Genomic DNA, 17195 nt, shown 5'->3' with positions numbered 1-17195 from the left:
AAGCTTGAAACGGAATCGATCATTTGCCAATCAGATATATCTGATCATGACATAGTAATTGCAGCTATTCGGTTTAACACAAAAAACCTACCAAAAACAAAGCGTGTAACCACCACCATTAACATTGATGCTGCTGAATCGGATCTAAGAAATGCTGATTGGGACAACATTACCTGTGCTAATACAGTTGAAGATGCAGTCTCCGCCTTTGATACGGTTTTACTAGAAGTAATAAAAAAACATACAACACAAGTCCCCATCAGCCGTTCTAAGTTCACAATTAAACCTTGGATGACACCCGGTCTCATCAGATGTTCAAGACATAGGGATCGTCTCCATGCAAGAAGCAGACGTTTCCCGAATGACATAATACTGAAACAAACCTACATCCGTTATAAAAACTTCTATAACAATCTACTTAAAAAAATCAAATATGATTACGAGTCCGCAGAACTTGAAAAAAACAAAACTAACACTAAAAAGCTCTGGAATACCATCAAGACAATAGCACACACAAAAAAATGTAAACAGGGGTCCCAGGCTCTCACTCAAATCAGCAACACCATAACAGCCTCCCTCGACAAATGTAACGATTATTTCTCAGGCGTGGGGAGATGTTTAGCAAATAGCATTCTTACAGCCACAAACAACACAGAGGAACACTTGGTTACTAAATTTAACCGTGAGAGAAGCCCTTTGCAGTCCATGTTTCTCACTCCTACTGTCGAAGCAGAGGTCGAGTCCATAATAAACGGATTGAAGTTGAATAGTGCCCCGGGAGCTGACGGTGTCACAAACAAGTTCGTGAAGGCAGTCAAAGCCCATATCTTAACGCCACTAACCTTTATCTTTAACTTGAGCTTTTCCACGGGCAAGTTCCCAAATAAATGGAAAGAAGCGTCAGTACTTCCTATACACAAAGCGGGAGACAAGTCGGACCCCAGCAATTACCGGCCAATTTCTTTACTGGGGGTCTTCTCCAAAATTCTAGAGAAGTTGGTAAGCAGGCGCCTAGTTAGTTTCATGGAGAAGAACAGTCTCCTTTCGGAGTCTCAATACGGATTCCGCGCAAATAAATCCACTGAGGAGGCGGTGGCACACATGATTAACCTAATTTCCCAACACTTGGATGGCAACAAGGCCTGTCTTGGCGTCTTTTTGGACTTAGCCAAGGCATTTGACACCGTCTCCATTCCTATTCTTCTGAGGAAACTGGAACTTAACGGTATCAGAGGGAATGCACTGGAGTGGTTTCGAAGCTACCTCTCAGACCGGACTCAACGCGTCTCTATCGACCATAATATTAGCAACCCCTTACCAATAAGCTACGGTGTCCCCCAGGGCAGCATACTGGGACCAGCTCTGTTTATTATATATATAAACGACTTAGCTAATGCCTACATCCCTAATGCTGATATATTCTGCTACGCTGATGATACGGCCATCATATTCCACGGGAACACCTGGGAGCAGACATTCACCTCGGCGGAAAACGGAATGAGATGTGTGTCAGAATGGCTGCACAACAACCTCCTGACTCTTAATCTATCAAAAACTAAATACATGTGTTTTCACAAAACAAAAGCCTCGGCTCCTGCTCAGTGTCCTCCAATTAAAGTACATAGCTGCGTAAACCATGACCAACAGTCACTCCCATGCACCTGTGAAGGTATCAGCAGAACTCCCCATATCAGATACCTTGGCGTGGTCGTGGACGAAAAACTTGATTTCCGAGAGCACGTCAATACAACAGCAAACCGCGTCCGGAAGTTAATTTATGTATTTAGAAACTTACATAATGCAGCAGGCATAGATTTGCTAAGATCAATATACGTAAGCATATGTCAATCGGTGCTGACCTATTGTATTTCCACCTGGGGGGGAGCTGTAAAAACAAACATGATAACCCTAGAAAGATCTCAAAGAGCAGTCTTGAAGACCATACTAAAAAAAGGAATCAGGTATCCGACTACTTGCGTATACAAAGATATGAACGTCCTCAGCGTGCGGGCTCTATTCATTATGCGCGCAACGCTAAAGACCCACGCAGAAGTTCTGAGGTCTCCCAATTATACCAATCTGCTAGAGAAACGTATATTCAAAATCCCCTTACCACAATATATAACAATTTTTGCCAGAAGGTTTAGCTCGCATCTTCACCCGTTCATCTACAATAAAGTAAGCAGCAAACTGGAAATCAAAAACCTTACCGTCAAACAATTAAAAACTAGACTTCACGAATGGCTAAGCACTCTAACCTATGATGAAACCGAGAGCCTTCTGAAAGGAATTTTATTCACTGGTTCTAACACTCATTTTCTCACACACACACACACACACACACACGCATAAATAATAAAGGAAGTTTAATATATATACATATAAATATATAAATTACATTCTATGATTTTCTTTTCCTAAAGTTAAATAACCTCTGTATCTCTGTTTCTTTACCTTGGACTAGTTTAATATTTAGATTTAGCTTAGTATAAGTAAAATACATTGCTTTCTGTACCAATTCGCGCCTATGTATTTGTAACTCGGATGTAAGCTGGTTTCCTACAGGACAGGCATCGCCTAGTGTAGGAATCAGGCCAACTACAGGAAAGGCACTCCTTATTCTTTCAAATTCTATACCTGTACTGTACAATTCTATACTGTACAGGCTGTACAGTGCATTAACATAAGTTTTGTGTATAACTAACCTGAATTTGTAAAGATGAATAAATATGTTTTATGTTTATGTTTATGTTTTACAAGGGGGCAAAGTTGTTGTTTAGCCGCTCGTGCTAATAATTAGGAATATGGAATCTTGAACTTATAGGGTTTCAGAACACGAGGGTTAAACAAATTTTGCCCCCGAAGGAAACACAAAACTTATCACAACACTCTTAACCCGAAGAAAATATGTATGATAACAAAATAAATCAAACCAAATCAAATCCAAATGAACTTCATTAAATATTAATTCAAAATCATCATTCAATTCTACCATCAACAATAAACTCAAAATTTCCATCTGATTATTACTTTGCCCCACATGTGGATAAAATGCAACTTTCTCATCAGTTTTTGAACTGATGAGAAAGAAAGCTTTTATTACCAGATGGTGTGGTGAAAAATAATTTAAGCTCGATGTTAATTAGGTGTCAGTATCATGAAGTTATTTTGAATAAGGTTTTTATATAATGGAAATGGAACTAAAATATTAAAACATATACAAATTCAAAAACAATACAAAATACATGCTTTAAACAAATTATTAATAAAAAGCTTTATTATATTGAACTTAACAGCCAACTACCACAAAATTGTTTACCTCATTTCTTGGCAAATTAAAAACAAATGAGCTGAGGCCTCGGTTGCGTCTAATGGAGAAATAAGGTTCTACCAAAAAAAACATTGTGAAAACATTTATTTTATTGTCGCCAGTACTTAAGACCCCCTAAGGATTGTACTCGTCAAAACGAATCTAATCTCGAAGTGTCTTATGCTGACGTATCGTGAAGACTCGTTCGACACGTTTCAGACACGCACCGTCGACACCGCCTGCTCAACATAGGTATTACTGAACTGACGCACCGAAAAATTGAGCGCTTACTCACGCGGTCGACATACAAGACACAATTTTGTTTCGTAAACGAAGCACTTTTTTTTAGAATGCATTCGTTTTAATAAGAGTATCTTTACCTTAAAACTAGCATAAATATTATACAGGGTGATTCAGGAGACGTGAGCAGGACTAACACTGCGCATTTCGTAAATTATAAGCAACTGTTTCCTATCAGTATTAGTGAGGTTAACGTTAATTTTCTAGTCGTGTTGAAAAAAAAAGTTATTAATTTATTTACGACATGCATGGTCACCCTAAAATTAGAATACTAAACTACCGATATTCTGTGTAAAATTAAATGTCATCACGGTCTGGTTACTTTTGAAAACTCGTATCTCACTCAAATTTGACAGTTTATTTTATTCGTAATCAAAATGCTGTCATTACGGTTAAAGAGGTTTTATGTTTATTAATTAGGTCTTGTAGGGTGACCATGATTGTAGAGAATTAAATTTGCCCTCACAAAAGGTTAAAAAATAGGAAAAAGTGTGGTTGTTTCACCTAAATACGACGGTGATCGATCAATTATCAGTTATTGAGTGTGCAGGATTAGTCCTGCTCACGTCTCATGAATCATCCTGTATTATGTAGGTAAATAAACTGAAAACTAACTAACTAGCATAAATATTATAATATGTAGGTAAATTTAAATAAAACTGAAAACTAAAAAAACACATGGCTGCGATGCCTGCGATGCATGAGGTACGCAGTATCAGGGAGCCAGCAGCAGAATCGCCGGAACGGAACTTAACACCCTTCAACCAAAGTGAAACCTTGGAAAATACTAGAAGTTGTACATATACACTGTGTTTTAACTTTACACGCGTTTAAATAAGACTGCTGTATTAATATTTATAGAACTAGTATACGATTACGAGTATGGTGGAGGGTAGACTTAGTTTTTCTGCCAACAAACTGTTCTGCAGTTTGGCAGATAAGTGCGATAATTAGACTGTAATTTTTTTATGAATTAAAATAAATAAAAAATTCGCTTTTTGTCCGCAGAAATATCGAAAACCAGCTCCAACCGCATCGTGTCGATCCTGGGCCTATTCGAGCTGTCAGTGGGAGTGGCGCCGCGGGCCGAGGGCGCCTCGGAGCTGGCCGCCGCACAGCTGGCCGTGAGACACGTCAACCGGCGCGAGCTGCTGCCCGGGTACAAGCTGCACCTCTTCACCAACGACACGAAAGTAAGACCATCGTGCCAATCCCGAGCCTGTTCGGTCCTGCTAAGCTAAAAAGCGGTATTTTAAATTACTTATTTTACTTATTTTAAAATCTTAATATTTTGTTTTTTAGATACCTACCGCCTTTTAGCTTAGGAGGGTAGTGATGATGCCAAAGTAAACTACCTAGGTTCTGGCACAGATATGCACATATTTAAACCCACTAACATTATGAAAAGTCTATACCTACTAATTTAATTATTTAGGGTGGTATTTTCGGATGAAAATGCTTAGAGTCAGGCCAAGAAAAGTCTGCAGCGGATTTGATAGCCCACGCAGTGCAAGTGTTATTTTAAACGTCAAACTTCGATGAAATTATGACGTATAAATAATACTTGCACTGCGTGGGCTATCAAAGCCGCTGCAGACTTTTCTTGGTCCGACTCTAATGACTTTTCCCTCGGAATGTGGGCGTCCTCATAAGGTCGACGTCACATACTCAAGTAGGTATATACTTATCCTCCCAAAAAGAGAACCCGAAGCAGCCAACTGGCGGGAAGTTTGTACTTTTGGGTACCTACCCTCAAAAACCTGACATCTGGGTTCGACCTTACTAACTTATGTTATGATTATAACTTTACGTCAGTTCGAGATATTTCGGGTTGGAATATGTTTTACGTAGTCTGGTGTTGGTACTTAATTTAAATATTTTACATATTATATGTGAATGCACAGGCAGCTTAAAGCTGATACGTGCACATCAATGTCCACTTGTGTTTTGTAGTCTACGAAAGTGTTCATCGAGTTTGTTTTTAAAAGAGTTTATCGAAGGTGCACTGATCACTGTACCGGGTAAACTGTTCCACACTTTCACTACGCGGTTAGATAGGAAGTGGCGTCTGGGGTTGCTACTACTCTGCATCCGTGTCAGTTTCAGATAGTGTCCTCTCAGTCTGTCATTTATGTTGCGAGTAAAAATTAGCCTTAACCCGGGTACGTTGTAGTGTCCTGTGAGTATTTTATACGTTTCTATCAAGTCACCGCGTTGCCTTCGCTGCTCCAAAGTTGTCAGGCCCAATTCCTTCAATCTATCTTCCTATGGTTGGTTACGAAGAGATGGTACCAATTTTGTGGCTCTTCTTTGGACTTTTTCAATAAGAAAAATTTTGTTATTAAATAATAGTCATTCTACAATCTGTTACTTATTATTGTGATCTTAACATGAATTCCTGTAACTTGGACCTCAACCAGAGGCATTAAATCAATAACAATTCTGATAATTATCAAAATATGTATACCTACACTGAGCTGAAAAATTTAATGAACACATTAAAAAAGAATTAAGCAGGGTTTCATTGATTCCATATTTAATAATTTTGTTATGTAATTTTTGGTTATTTTTATTATTTGTAAAAATATTACATGTTTAAGTGTATTCATATTGTTAACAGTGTGACCCAGGTGTGGGCGTGGACCGTTTTTTTCACGCATTGTACACGGAGCGTGACTCCAGGATGGTCATGTTACTGGGCTCCGCCTGCTCGGAGGTCACCGAGAGCATCGCCAAGATCGTGCCCTACTGGAACATTGTTCAGGTGTGTGACCCCAGCGTGAATAGGTCCTTCAACGCGCTACACACGGACCGTGACTCCAGGATGGTCGTGTGATCTTGGCCTATTCTCAGGTTATGGCTGCTGCTGAGAAGCTAGCTTAAATATGGAATTTGTTGCTCGCAAATACAGTGAACCATTAAATGATTTTTCCAGTAGCTGTTTTAACGCTGTTATGCGTGGTGGAGTAGAATACTGTACTTACTTTATTATAACATGTAATTAAAACAAGGTATTGTCGCGTTGTGCAATGTATAATTTTATTTTACCCGAGAATCTTGCTTGTACAACTGATAAATTAAGCTTAATCGGGGGGGCTAGTTTATTGAATGAAACCCTAAGCGCCGCTTCAGCGACAAGACTAGGTAATCTCGGGTTGAATCGAATTTACCTACCAACTTCAATACGCAGAGAACAGAGGGAATCCTGAGAATTTCAGCCTTGATGGAATTTACCTTAGTAACATCTGAGCCTCGACAACAAGCTGTGGGACAGTGAGCCATAGTTTATAGTGGATAAGGTTGGATATAGGTTAAACATCGGGTCATTTGAAGGAGTGTAGAACCGTAGGTATTCGGTTTGTTTTCGGAATCAGGTTATTGAGGGCTTTTGAGGATGCACAATCGGCAGCAGTTATTAAGGGTAAGTACGTATTGCTTTTTTTAGCGAAGAAACTGACAGCTGGTGCTTGACTATACCTACATGAAAGAAAAAGGAAGCTTTTTGAATCACTTGTAACTTGGTCTGACTATGAGTGCCTATAGACTCCGAGCTAGCTACTCGTACACGTAGGTAATTTCCGCCCGGGCGATAACTCGTGAAGTGGTTTAAGGTTATTTTAATCTGCACCGGTCTAATTATTTATTTTATACACGCAATGTTTAACGGCCGAAAAGAACATATCATACAAATCTGTTGCTGGTGTGAGGTCTACCTATAGAATATGTTTAGATTTGCAAAGACATGATCAAAATGTTGTTTAGCGAGTGAAATCCCTAAATTTTACTCTAAAATATCTTGGTCAAAATTTAATCTTCACGTTATTGTCGTAGGTACACGTCTACAAAGCTTGAACAAACACGATAGGGTACCTGCATTAATTGTAATATAAACAAGGCGCCCGTGGTTATCATTATCACTTATCATACCATCAAAGCATTCTACGACCTACGTGCAGCAGGAAACACCGCCCTTAATTAAACGCCGGTATGCACGACCCCTGGCGCCTCGGCCCGCTCTCACTTAAATACCTTCTGGTTAACTGTAAATACATACCTCGCTTAACTAAGTGCACGTCCATGTGTTTTTTTACATTGTTAGAGCATAAAGGAGATAGATACAAAATTCGTCTTAAGAGTAAATCGCAAAAAATGTAAAGGGACACGAGAAAAACTCGAGGATACAACTTTAAATAGAAATGCCCATGTGTCATGTGTCAGTGAATTACAACACAGAGATGAGAGATACCAATTCTCATAGATATATTTGGAGATACTTAAATTAATAGGTACCTACTTACTTACAGATAAGTTACATTACAGTTTTTTATGAAAGGTTTATTTTAGATTTAATTAAATAACTGACATAATATTATGTATAGCAAATCTTGTCAGTAGAAAAAGGCGGCAAATTTGAAAAATGTAGACGCGAAGGGATATCTTCTCATAGAAAATTTGAATTTCGCGCCTTTTTCTACTGCAAGATTTGCTTGACCATCTATATACAGGGTGTCGGGTGTCACATAAGTGACACGTCACAGTGACACTGGAGGTAGACCAGGCCAAGAGGACCCAAACCAACTTAACATGACCCCAGTAAAAGTGGCACGGTTTTCGAATTATTGCCAAATTAATATAAAGTTTTTCATGAATTTTGACCGTTTTTAACATTGTTAGTGCCAGTGTGCCCTCGGAAAAGTCTGGAAGTTATTTTTTTTTATGTGTAACGGTATCATGAATACCTAATTAAGATAACAGAATAGGTATTTTATCGATAAACATTGTAAAATGCAAAAAAAAGTACTAGTTTAATCTTGAATTAAATTCACAGCGAAACATTAATTTCGACTTTGACCACCTGTAGTGAAAAAAAAATTACTAGAAAAGTAATGAGCAAATAATGTCAAGCCATTGAACATGTTATGCAGATTCAAAAATGATATGACACATGTACCTCTTCCTGCAATAAAATAGGAATTATTATCATCTTTCGAAAGCCTCATAAAAAATAAGTTAAAACTAGGAAATCAGGAATCCGTTGCTTCTTAGTAAAAATAACGATTTATGTTAAGATATCTAATTCTGAATACAGAAATAAAAAAACGCCTATACAGTATTTTCCGAATGCCTAGAGAAAGATATGGAAAATGGTTATCTCCCTTTTTAAGGATATCATTGAGTTGACAAAGGTTCAAAGAAAATAAAATACTGCAGGTTGAAGTTTAATCAATTTATTAAAATTATTTGATTTTACAATTAATGGTCGAATTGTTTTTCCCCGGCTCGTATGCACACTTGGCACCGTCTTGTAAAATGTCAAGTTAATTTCCTTAAATTAATTTCGGATACGTTTCGTGCTGCCTCGGACATACGCCGCCGTAGTTCCTCTTGGGACCTTATTGGCTTGGAGTAAACGTTATCTTTTAAGCATTTTAAGAATCCCCAATGAAAAAAATCTAATGGGTTTAGGTCCGGGGAACGCGGCGGCCATGCCACTGGTCCCAATCGGTTGATCCATCTGGGAATTTCTGTGTGAGGTGGTCGCGGACATCGCGAGCGTAGTGTTCTGGGCAGCCATCTTGCTGTGGTTCCAGCTCCAAGAAGATGGATCGGCCATCCTTTGCATAAAAAGTTAAAAGTCTGTTGTCAAATGATGTCAATCATTCAAATTGTTCGCGGTTTATAAGGCGTTTATTTTAAATAATACTAATAATTACTACGTGAGGTGAGTGAGAGTGAGGTCCGCAAACTATTATTTAAGCTCGTAAATAATTTCGACAATGTGCGAAGTCGACGTGAAGCGTTGTGTAACGAAAAACTGCAATGTTTACAAGTCGTAAACAATTTAGTAGATTGGTGCTTGGTGCTCTATTAATATTTTAATACTTTAAGTACTAGTTCTAACATTTGCGTATACCTTTGATTAAGTACGTGAATTTATTAATACCTGAATCTCATAAACAGGACAAGTGTGTAAAGAAATAGATAAACTAGAAGTTCTGGAAAATATCAATAAAATCAAAACACTGGAACGTAAACATATGTGTGACTGTACTTTAAATAGTGGTAGTAATTATTTGAGTTGAATTTAAGTGCAGCACGTCAACGTATATTTAACTTATTTCCTTAGGTGTGCACAGAAAATCAAAAATATTTTCTAGTATCAAAACTATAATTCCTACTAGACAAAGTATAACCAGCCCAAGATTTTTTGAATTTCCCGCCAAAAATTTGTCTAAGATTTCAGTAGCCAGACTCTAACATCGCTCGTTTAAAACCCTACTCATTTAAATATGTAAAACTGTCGGATACCAGTAAGACCAGTAACTTAAGTATGTACAGATTTCTTCATCCACAACTCATAAAATAGTACAGCCTATAGTTTTTGATCATGAAAGCGTAAGTAGTCAGGTATAGCACTCACAGCGTTGTACAAACTGTGTTAAATCTGTAGGTACGTTAAACTATGTATGTACAGTCAGTCACCTACAATAATATGTTACACAACGAAGGCCGCAAAAATATCTGACACGATCTTATTTGTAGAGCCATAAGAGCGTGTCACATATTTTTGCGGCCTTCGTAGAGTAACATATTATTGCAGGTGACTGTACAATGAATAAAATAATAAAATATTAAGTACCGTAAAAGTATAAGACTTTGCCCTTTAACGCATTCACTGCCAGGGGGCGTGGCCTAGGAACAAACTTGTATGACGGTGGACGCACATGTGCGTCGGGGACAGTGAATGTGTTAACATAACTTTGCCCACCGCGTCAGAGTTCAGTAAAAGCGAAATAACTTAAAAGTAGTTACAGAAACACTTTCTTCAGAAAGTGAAGAAAGTGTATCGAAGTTATGTTAAAGGGATACTTTTTCTTTTACGGTACCCATAAAAGCTAATAGATTTCGGTGTTCTCAGGTATCATTCGGGTCTACGTCCCCTGCGCTCAGCGACCGCTCCGAGTTCCCGCTGTTCTGTCGCACCGTCGCCCCCGACTCGTCGCACAACCCCGCCAGGATCGCATTCATCAGGTACTACACTATCCTTAAGGGGCCCAATGATTACCAGTTCGCCGGACGATATCGGCCTGTCAGTTGAACGCAAAATTTGACAGCTCCGAATAACTGACAGGCTGATATCGTCCGGCGAACTGGTAATCTGTGGGCCCCTTTAATGCGACCGACAGTCGACGTCTGCGTCTCAAACATGTAGGTCTACTTCGCTCTAAAATACGAAATATAAAATATTTTTTTATATTATTATACTGTGATAAGTACAAGTATGTTGATATATATGCCGATTTAAGGACGACTCACGTTAGACCGGGCCGTGTCCGGGCCGGAGCTTCCGGCGCTTACTTTACTATGACATGACAGGCGATCACGTGATGCTTTCCATAGAAAACGATGCGCCGGAAGCTCCGGGTCGGACACGGCCCGGTCTAACGTGAGTCATCCTTTAAAGTAGACCATAACGACTATCATGTTGGTATACTAAAATGACGTTGTGATATAGTTATCATATATAAAAACCGGGCAAGTGCGAGTCGGACTCGCGCACGAAGGGTTCCGTACCATAATGCAAAAAACGGCAAAAAAAAAACGGTCACCCATCCAAGTACTGACCCCGCCCGACGTTGCTTAACTTCGGTCAAAAATCACGTTTGTTGTATGGGAGCCCCACTTAAATCTTTATTTTATTTTGTTTTTAGTATTTGTTGTTATAGCGGCAACAGAAATACATCATCTGTGAAAATTTCAACTGTCTAGCTATCACGGTTCGTGAGACAGCCTGGTGACAGACGGACGGACGGACGGACAGCGGAGTATTAGTAATAGGGTCCCGTTTTACCCTTTGGGTACGGAACCCTAAAAACTGTTGGCGCACAACTACTCACTACTCAGTGGGGAGGGGGAGGTAAATATCAGCGTTCATTAAAAGTGTCTAGATATAATACTTATTTCCGTTTAATTACTGTTGAAAAGAAAAACCTTGATGAAACTTTAACCCATCCAAACTACAAGCCGGATAAATTGCTACGAATTGCTACGAATTGCTACGCAGCGTAGCGGGGCCTCGGATGGATTAGGGTCTACACAGCTAATGTGCAGTTTGTAAAATAAAGGTGATAAGTATTTATTACTGATTAATTTACATAATGCTTTTTTAACCCTACGCTAACCGCCACACGTTGTGGTTTTTTCTCTGCGACTTAGCGCTACGACCGTAGATCAGCGGTGAATGTGTTAATATTAAAATAAAATTGGTCTAAACGTTTAATAAATCTAATAACGTCTCAAATTACAAATATATAGATTATAATGCAGTCCATCCTGTGTATCATTTTTTATCGTTATGCATTTATTACCTACTGCTGCTGAGCGTCTACAGAATAATCTCTAAGAAATAAACAAACTCTGAAGAAATAGTCTCTATATCAATATATAAAAATAAATTTGATGTACATACTTATTTAAAACTGTTCCTATATTAGTATACCTACATGCATGGAAGACGAGGAAACAACAAAACATATTCTCCTCTAGACTGCAAACAGTTAGATGCAGGAGCAAATACCTAGGGACTCCGTGTACACTAAAAGAGGCAGTTAGCAACCTGAAAACTTTGCTAGGCTTCATGGAGGAGCGGGTGGTTAGAGTAGCGCTACCTCGTTTCACGCAAAATAGGCATAATATTATGGTTGTCGATTTGCGGAAAATGCCCAGAAGCACTAACTAACTAAGTATACCTACAGGAAAGCCAAATATTGCATGTAGATGATAGGTACCTACATATAGAGCCACTCATCTTCGTCAATCATCTTTCACCGGCCCCCATAGAAGTCGGTTTCTTTTCTTGAAAATTATTTTCTACTATTTTATGTCGAACTACACGAGTAAGTAGGTGCAACAAAGTCAATCGCTCTATATAATTTTTGACAAACCGCGAGTTCTCAGTTCAGGGCGAACTACTAGTTAGTTTTTCAACTGCAGGCTGATCTTTGGTTGCTTAGGGCTAGCTAACTGATGCTTACACTGGTCATTTCATATTAGGAAGTAGTTTTAGCGAGAAAGATCCTTACTTAAAACTTTGGCATTGAAATTTATGACTTATGTCTTTGATACAAAGTTTAATTCTACTTACTTACTTACTTTTGTGGGATAAGTATTTCATTTTTTTCTGAATAGCCTACTATAAGCATGAAAGAGAAAAAGATCTACAAAATACAACCTTGTTATAACGCAAATAAGTTTAAATGAACAGTAAGTTCGAACGGGCTTTCCAACCAATGGACTATCTCAGTGTGAATTGTTTATACGACAACGGTTTCACTCACTTGAAACACTCACTTGTTTAATATCGATTATCTCAGTGTGCTCAGTAAGAATCATATTTATTTTTTATGAACTTACATTTTGGTGCTTCTTAACGATTTTCTTATTTTATCCTACAAAAGAAACTTGCATCTGACATTTTTAATAAAGAAAAATTTATAATCGTTTCATTTGCCGTCTCAGTAAACGATTTCATTCATTCATTCACTCGTTCTGATTAAAATGTATTAAGTGAGTAGAGCCCTTTGTAAGTGTTGAAGCCGCCGGCGGTTTCAAATAATTCGGCTGAACACGTGGAAGTATCTACAGTATTTATCAAACTGTAGGGCTAAGATGGTCGGCTCTTTATCATTTGTTACCATGCTTGTTACGTTCTAACAAATATGTAACTGCGAAAGTGACGCATGGCATGACAGGTGATAAAAATGCGACCATGATAACGGTACGATGACGATGATAGATGTCAATATAATTCAATTTTGGACATTTGGCATTTTTAGGTTACAAATTGTATAGAGATGACTATTATCACCGTACCCTTCCAGTTTGAAAAATACTATAGTTAAACTAGTTATTCAAAGTAGTCATTCTAGATATTATTCAGTGTCAGGGCACAGGTAACTTTGCTTAATCTCGCAAACTAGGCTACATAGGCTAAAAGCATTTAAGGTGTAATCCTCTGGTTGTACCTATTTATTGTATTTTTTGTATGACTATATATGTTCATACAATATGTAATATTTGATACAGACAGTTCGGCTGGGACACCGTGACAGCGTTCTCGCAGAACGAGGAGGTGTACTCGTTGGCTGTCAACGAGCTGGTGACGCAGCTGGAGGCCGCCAACATCACCTGCGCGGCCTCCATCACCTTCGCAGAGTCTGACTTCAAAGAGCAACTCCAACAGTTAAAGGTAACAGTCAATACAGACTGGCTGCGACAATTGAACCGAATACTCACAAAACAAAATCAAGTTATCGACGCACTTATCTATCAACGTTTCTTGCGCCATATCCATTACTTACTTCTGCGAAATCTGTTTCAAAGAGCGACAGTTGAATGTAATGACAACAAAGTGAGATACTTTATCAGTTCTCGTGATCTAGCCTAGCATTTGCAAAGTTTGCCTTTGGCTTGATGAAGTCGTGTATTTGATTTGAACCCCGGCCCATAGGCAAGAGTTCCTCGAGGAACTTACTTAAATACTAAATATCATTTCAATATTTACTAGTTGAACTTGCATCGGGAAGAACCCAAGTCAATCTGATAATCGAACGAGCGAGCGAAGCGAACCGAAGTTCTCACATTTAACACCGAAGCTAGGGGCACCCCCCGGCATTTCGACGTTTTTTTTATACTTTGTTCCGCGATAACTTAACACACTTGTTTCTAATTTAAACGAAATTGAGTAATAAATTAGTTGATTTTTTCATTTCGATTTTGTCTCTGGGGAATCTGTTGAAAACAATGAAATGCAGTTTTTCAAAATACGAACGATAGACATTGAGAATCGAGTGACTTCGACCACTCCAAGTTTTGGAGTGGAAACCTTGGGGCCGTGGGGACCTAGCGCGTGTCGTCTCTATGAGGAGTTGTCAAAGCGGCCTCATAGAGGCCTCCGGTGACCAGAGGGCTGGCCTATATTTTGCCCAGAGGATCAGCATTGCCATCCAGCGGGGCAATGCGGCCAGCCTTCTGGGCACCCTACCTACGGACCATGACTTAGGGCAATTTTTCTATTTATAAGTTTTAGTGTTTTGTTATAAAGTTGTAAAATGTTATTAAATAAATAATATTGTATTAGTTGTATTTTAAATGCCTTGTAGTGTGAATAGTATTGAAGAGAGCTATAGACTCCTACTTACCTTCTAAGCGGTAGTGGGGAAAGTCAAGGGGGTGGTCATGGGGCGGTAATTGAAAATGAAATAGAATATCCGTGAGTCCACACTATAATTCCGTGAACAAAATACTAGCTTATTCAATTACACGATTTAGATGAATCGGGAGCTCAAAGTTCGATGCGAACTACTCGTACTACTAGTAAATTTATGTTGTGTGCCTAATCTCCGTTGGGCTAGCGTATAGCAAAGAGAATAGATAGTATAGAGGGGTCCTGTCATAGTAAATTTTGTAATCACAGTAAATTTACTGCCATCTATCGACACACGACTGAAACTCAAAATGAAAACGTATAAAATTATCAAAAAAATGTATATATATGGATAAATGATTTCATTATTTTTATATAATTTTGACCCATGTTCATTCACTGATATCTATGTGTTAAAATTGTTAAATATGAAACGGTGTCGTCACGCCATCTATCCGAGAATGACTTTTTCTTGATTTCCGAGGCACGTTTTTTCCTTAGACTTTATTCATCTTATACGAAGTTACATATGTCTTTGCGTATAGGGAATATACATATATCTATTAGCTTAGCTTGTCCTCTATAATATTTTCCAATTTGGCAATACAAATTACAAAACTTGATAAAACAAATTACTTAAGTAAAACGGTGAGCATCCTTACCTTGCTTACTTTAAATTTATTTATACAAAATGCAAATACTTAAAAACAAACATGTATTATCAATTTGGTCTCGCTTCGTAAAGTTTCGCTCAATCAGTGTTTGGAATGATTAGAAAACTTTAAATCACCTCCTAAATTGTTTTGCAGTTTATGCAAAAACATTGAGCCTAATACCACCTACATACGATTACAATTCGTAATGATTTATGTACCTACTTCGTTGATCGTTACGTATTTATGTAGTCTTTTATGATGATAATGGAATTCCAAAACAATAATCTCACTTGAATTTTATTACAATATATATTCATAAAGTAATCTTTTATATGATTCTGCAAGTAATAATGTAATTATTTTGCGCCTGAATTAGATGCACTGCCTGTATAAAATGTGTATTTTTATTATTTGCAGGAGCTGGACACCCGAATAATCATTGGTAGTTTCTCTCAGGAGATGATTCCCAAAATATTTTGTGAGGTAGGTTGCCCACATTGTTGTAAGCAGTTAAGTAGTTGGTGCACATTTACTAAACAATTGTTTAATCTAAGAACCCTTTGCTCACTTTTACCTTTAAAATAAGTTTTTGAAACGTCACTTACCCTACCCAGACAATAATTCACCCTGTAGCTAGGAGGTAGGACCGCGAGTTAATAAAGGTACGACCTATTAATTTTGAATTAAATTATGCAATATCATCATACGGCAATAAATTTTAGCTCCAAATTTCATTAACAAAAGATAACAATTTATTACATTCGTGGAAAGTTGCCAAGCCGTGCTCAGTTCAATTGAAACAAACGAAACGTTTAGAGCAGTCTAAACAATTGTAATAATAATAATCCACCTGAAAATTAATCCTACAAGGTTCGTCGGTTACGTCATTGTTATCTAAATCTCTTGAGAAATACTAATATTTAGGATGTAAGCGCCATACGCTCTATGGTGTCGTACAATTTTATAAAAAATATAATTTGCATGCATCAACAACTGATAACACGGTAGTTAATAACTTCGAAATTGCTAAATTCAGTAGGTATTATTAGTTATATCAAAGTTATATGGATAGTCTTACCCCCTTATTCATAAACGCGCTACAAAACCTCAATTAGCTAATAATCGTTTATCTTTATCTGTCATTTTGACTTAGGTATTTGTAAGAAAGGGATAATATAACTAATGCAGGCCCGTAAAGTTTTATGAATAAGTAAGGGGGTTAGTTTATGAGGCTCCGGATGAGGATGGCTTAGAATAATAGTTCCAAGTTTAAGTAAAGGGAGTTAAGGGAGTGACCTAAAAAGTGTTATATTGGTCCAGAAGTATTAATGTATTAGGGACCGGCAAAGGGACCGAGTTTATGTATTTACTACTTATATTATTAATATTTTGAATAAAATAAACCGTCGCATTAAAATCCTGATGTTAGTTACCAAACTAAGAGACGTAAATGTTTGCCTTTTGCTATTTTATGAAATGCCTTAAATATTATATTTAACCTTATTAAACTCACTGCCCATTAACTAAGTAATCAACGATAGCCCTACATGGTAATCAGGTATTACTAATTGTTTTGTAAGCAGCTGGATGCCGGATGATCAAAGCGCAGAAAAGCCATCTGGTAATTACTGTAGCACTCTATCTACTAAAACCCTCAAATAATTTTTTCAGAATCGAGAGCAAAGTCCAATACTTAGGCGACTATTTTGATTACCCACATTCT

General features: G+C 37.9%; 1 protein-coding gene across 1 annotated transcript in view; it reads left to right on the top strand.

Annotated features, from left to right (window-relative positions):
- LOC134791987 (gamma-aminobutyric acid type B receptor subunit 2) overlaps positions 1-17195 on the top strand; it is a 226464-nt gene that overhangs the window by 188626 nt on the left and 20643 nt on the right. Inside the window, exons 4-8 of the mRNA XM_063763096.1 lie at positions 4619-4803; positions 6231-6374; positions 10530-10642; positions 13697-13859; positions 15890-15955. Of these exons, the coding sequence (XP_063619166.1) occupies positions 4619-4803; positions 6231-6374; positions 10530-10642; positions 13697-13859; positions 15890-15955 (671 nt within the window). The remainder of the gene's footprint in view (positions 1-4618; positions 4804-6230; positions 6375-10529; positions 10643-13696; positions 13860-15889; positions 15956-17195) is intronic.

This window comes from Cydia splendana, chromosome 1 (genome assembly GCF_910591565.1).
Source record: "Cydia splendana chromosome 1, ilCydSple1.2, whole genome shotgun sequence".
Lineage (NCBI taxonomy): Eukaryota > Metazoa > Arthropoda > Insecta > Lepidoptera > Tortricidae > Cydia > Cydia splendana.
Note: the sequence above shows the minus strand (reverse complement) of the source record. Positions and strands in the feature narration are given on the sequence as shown.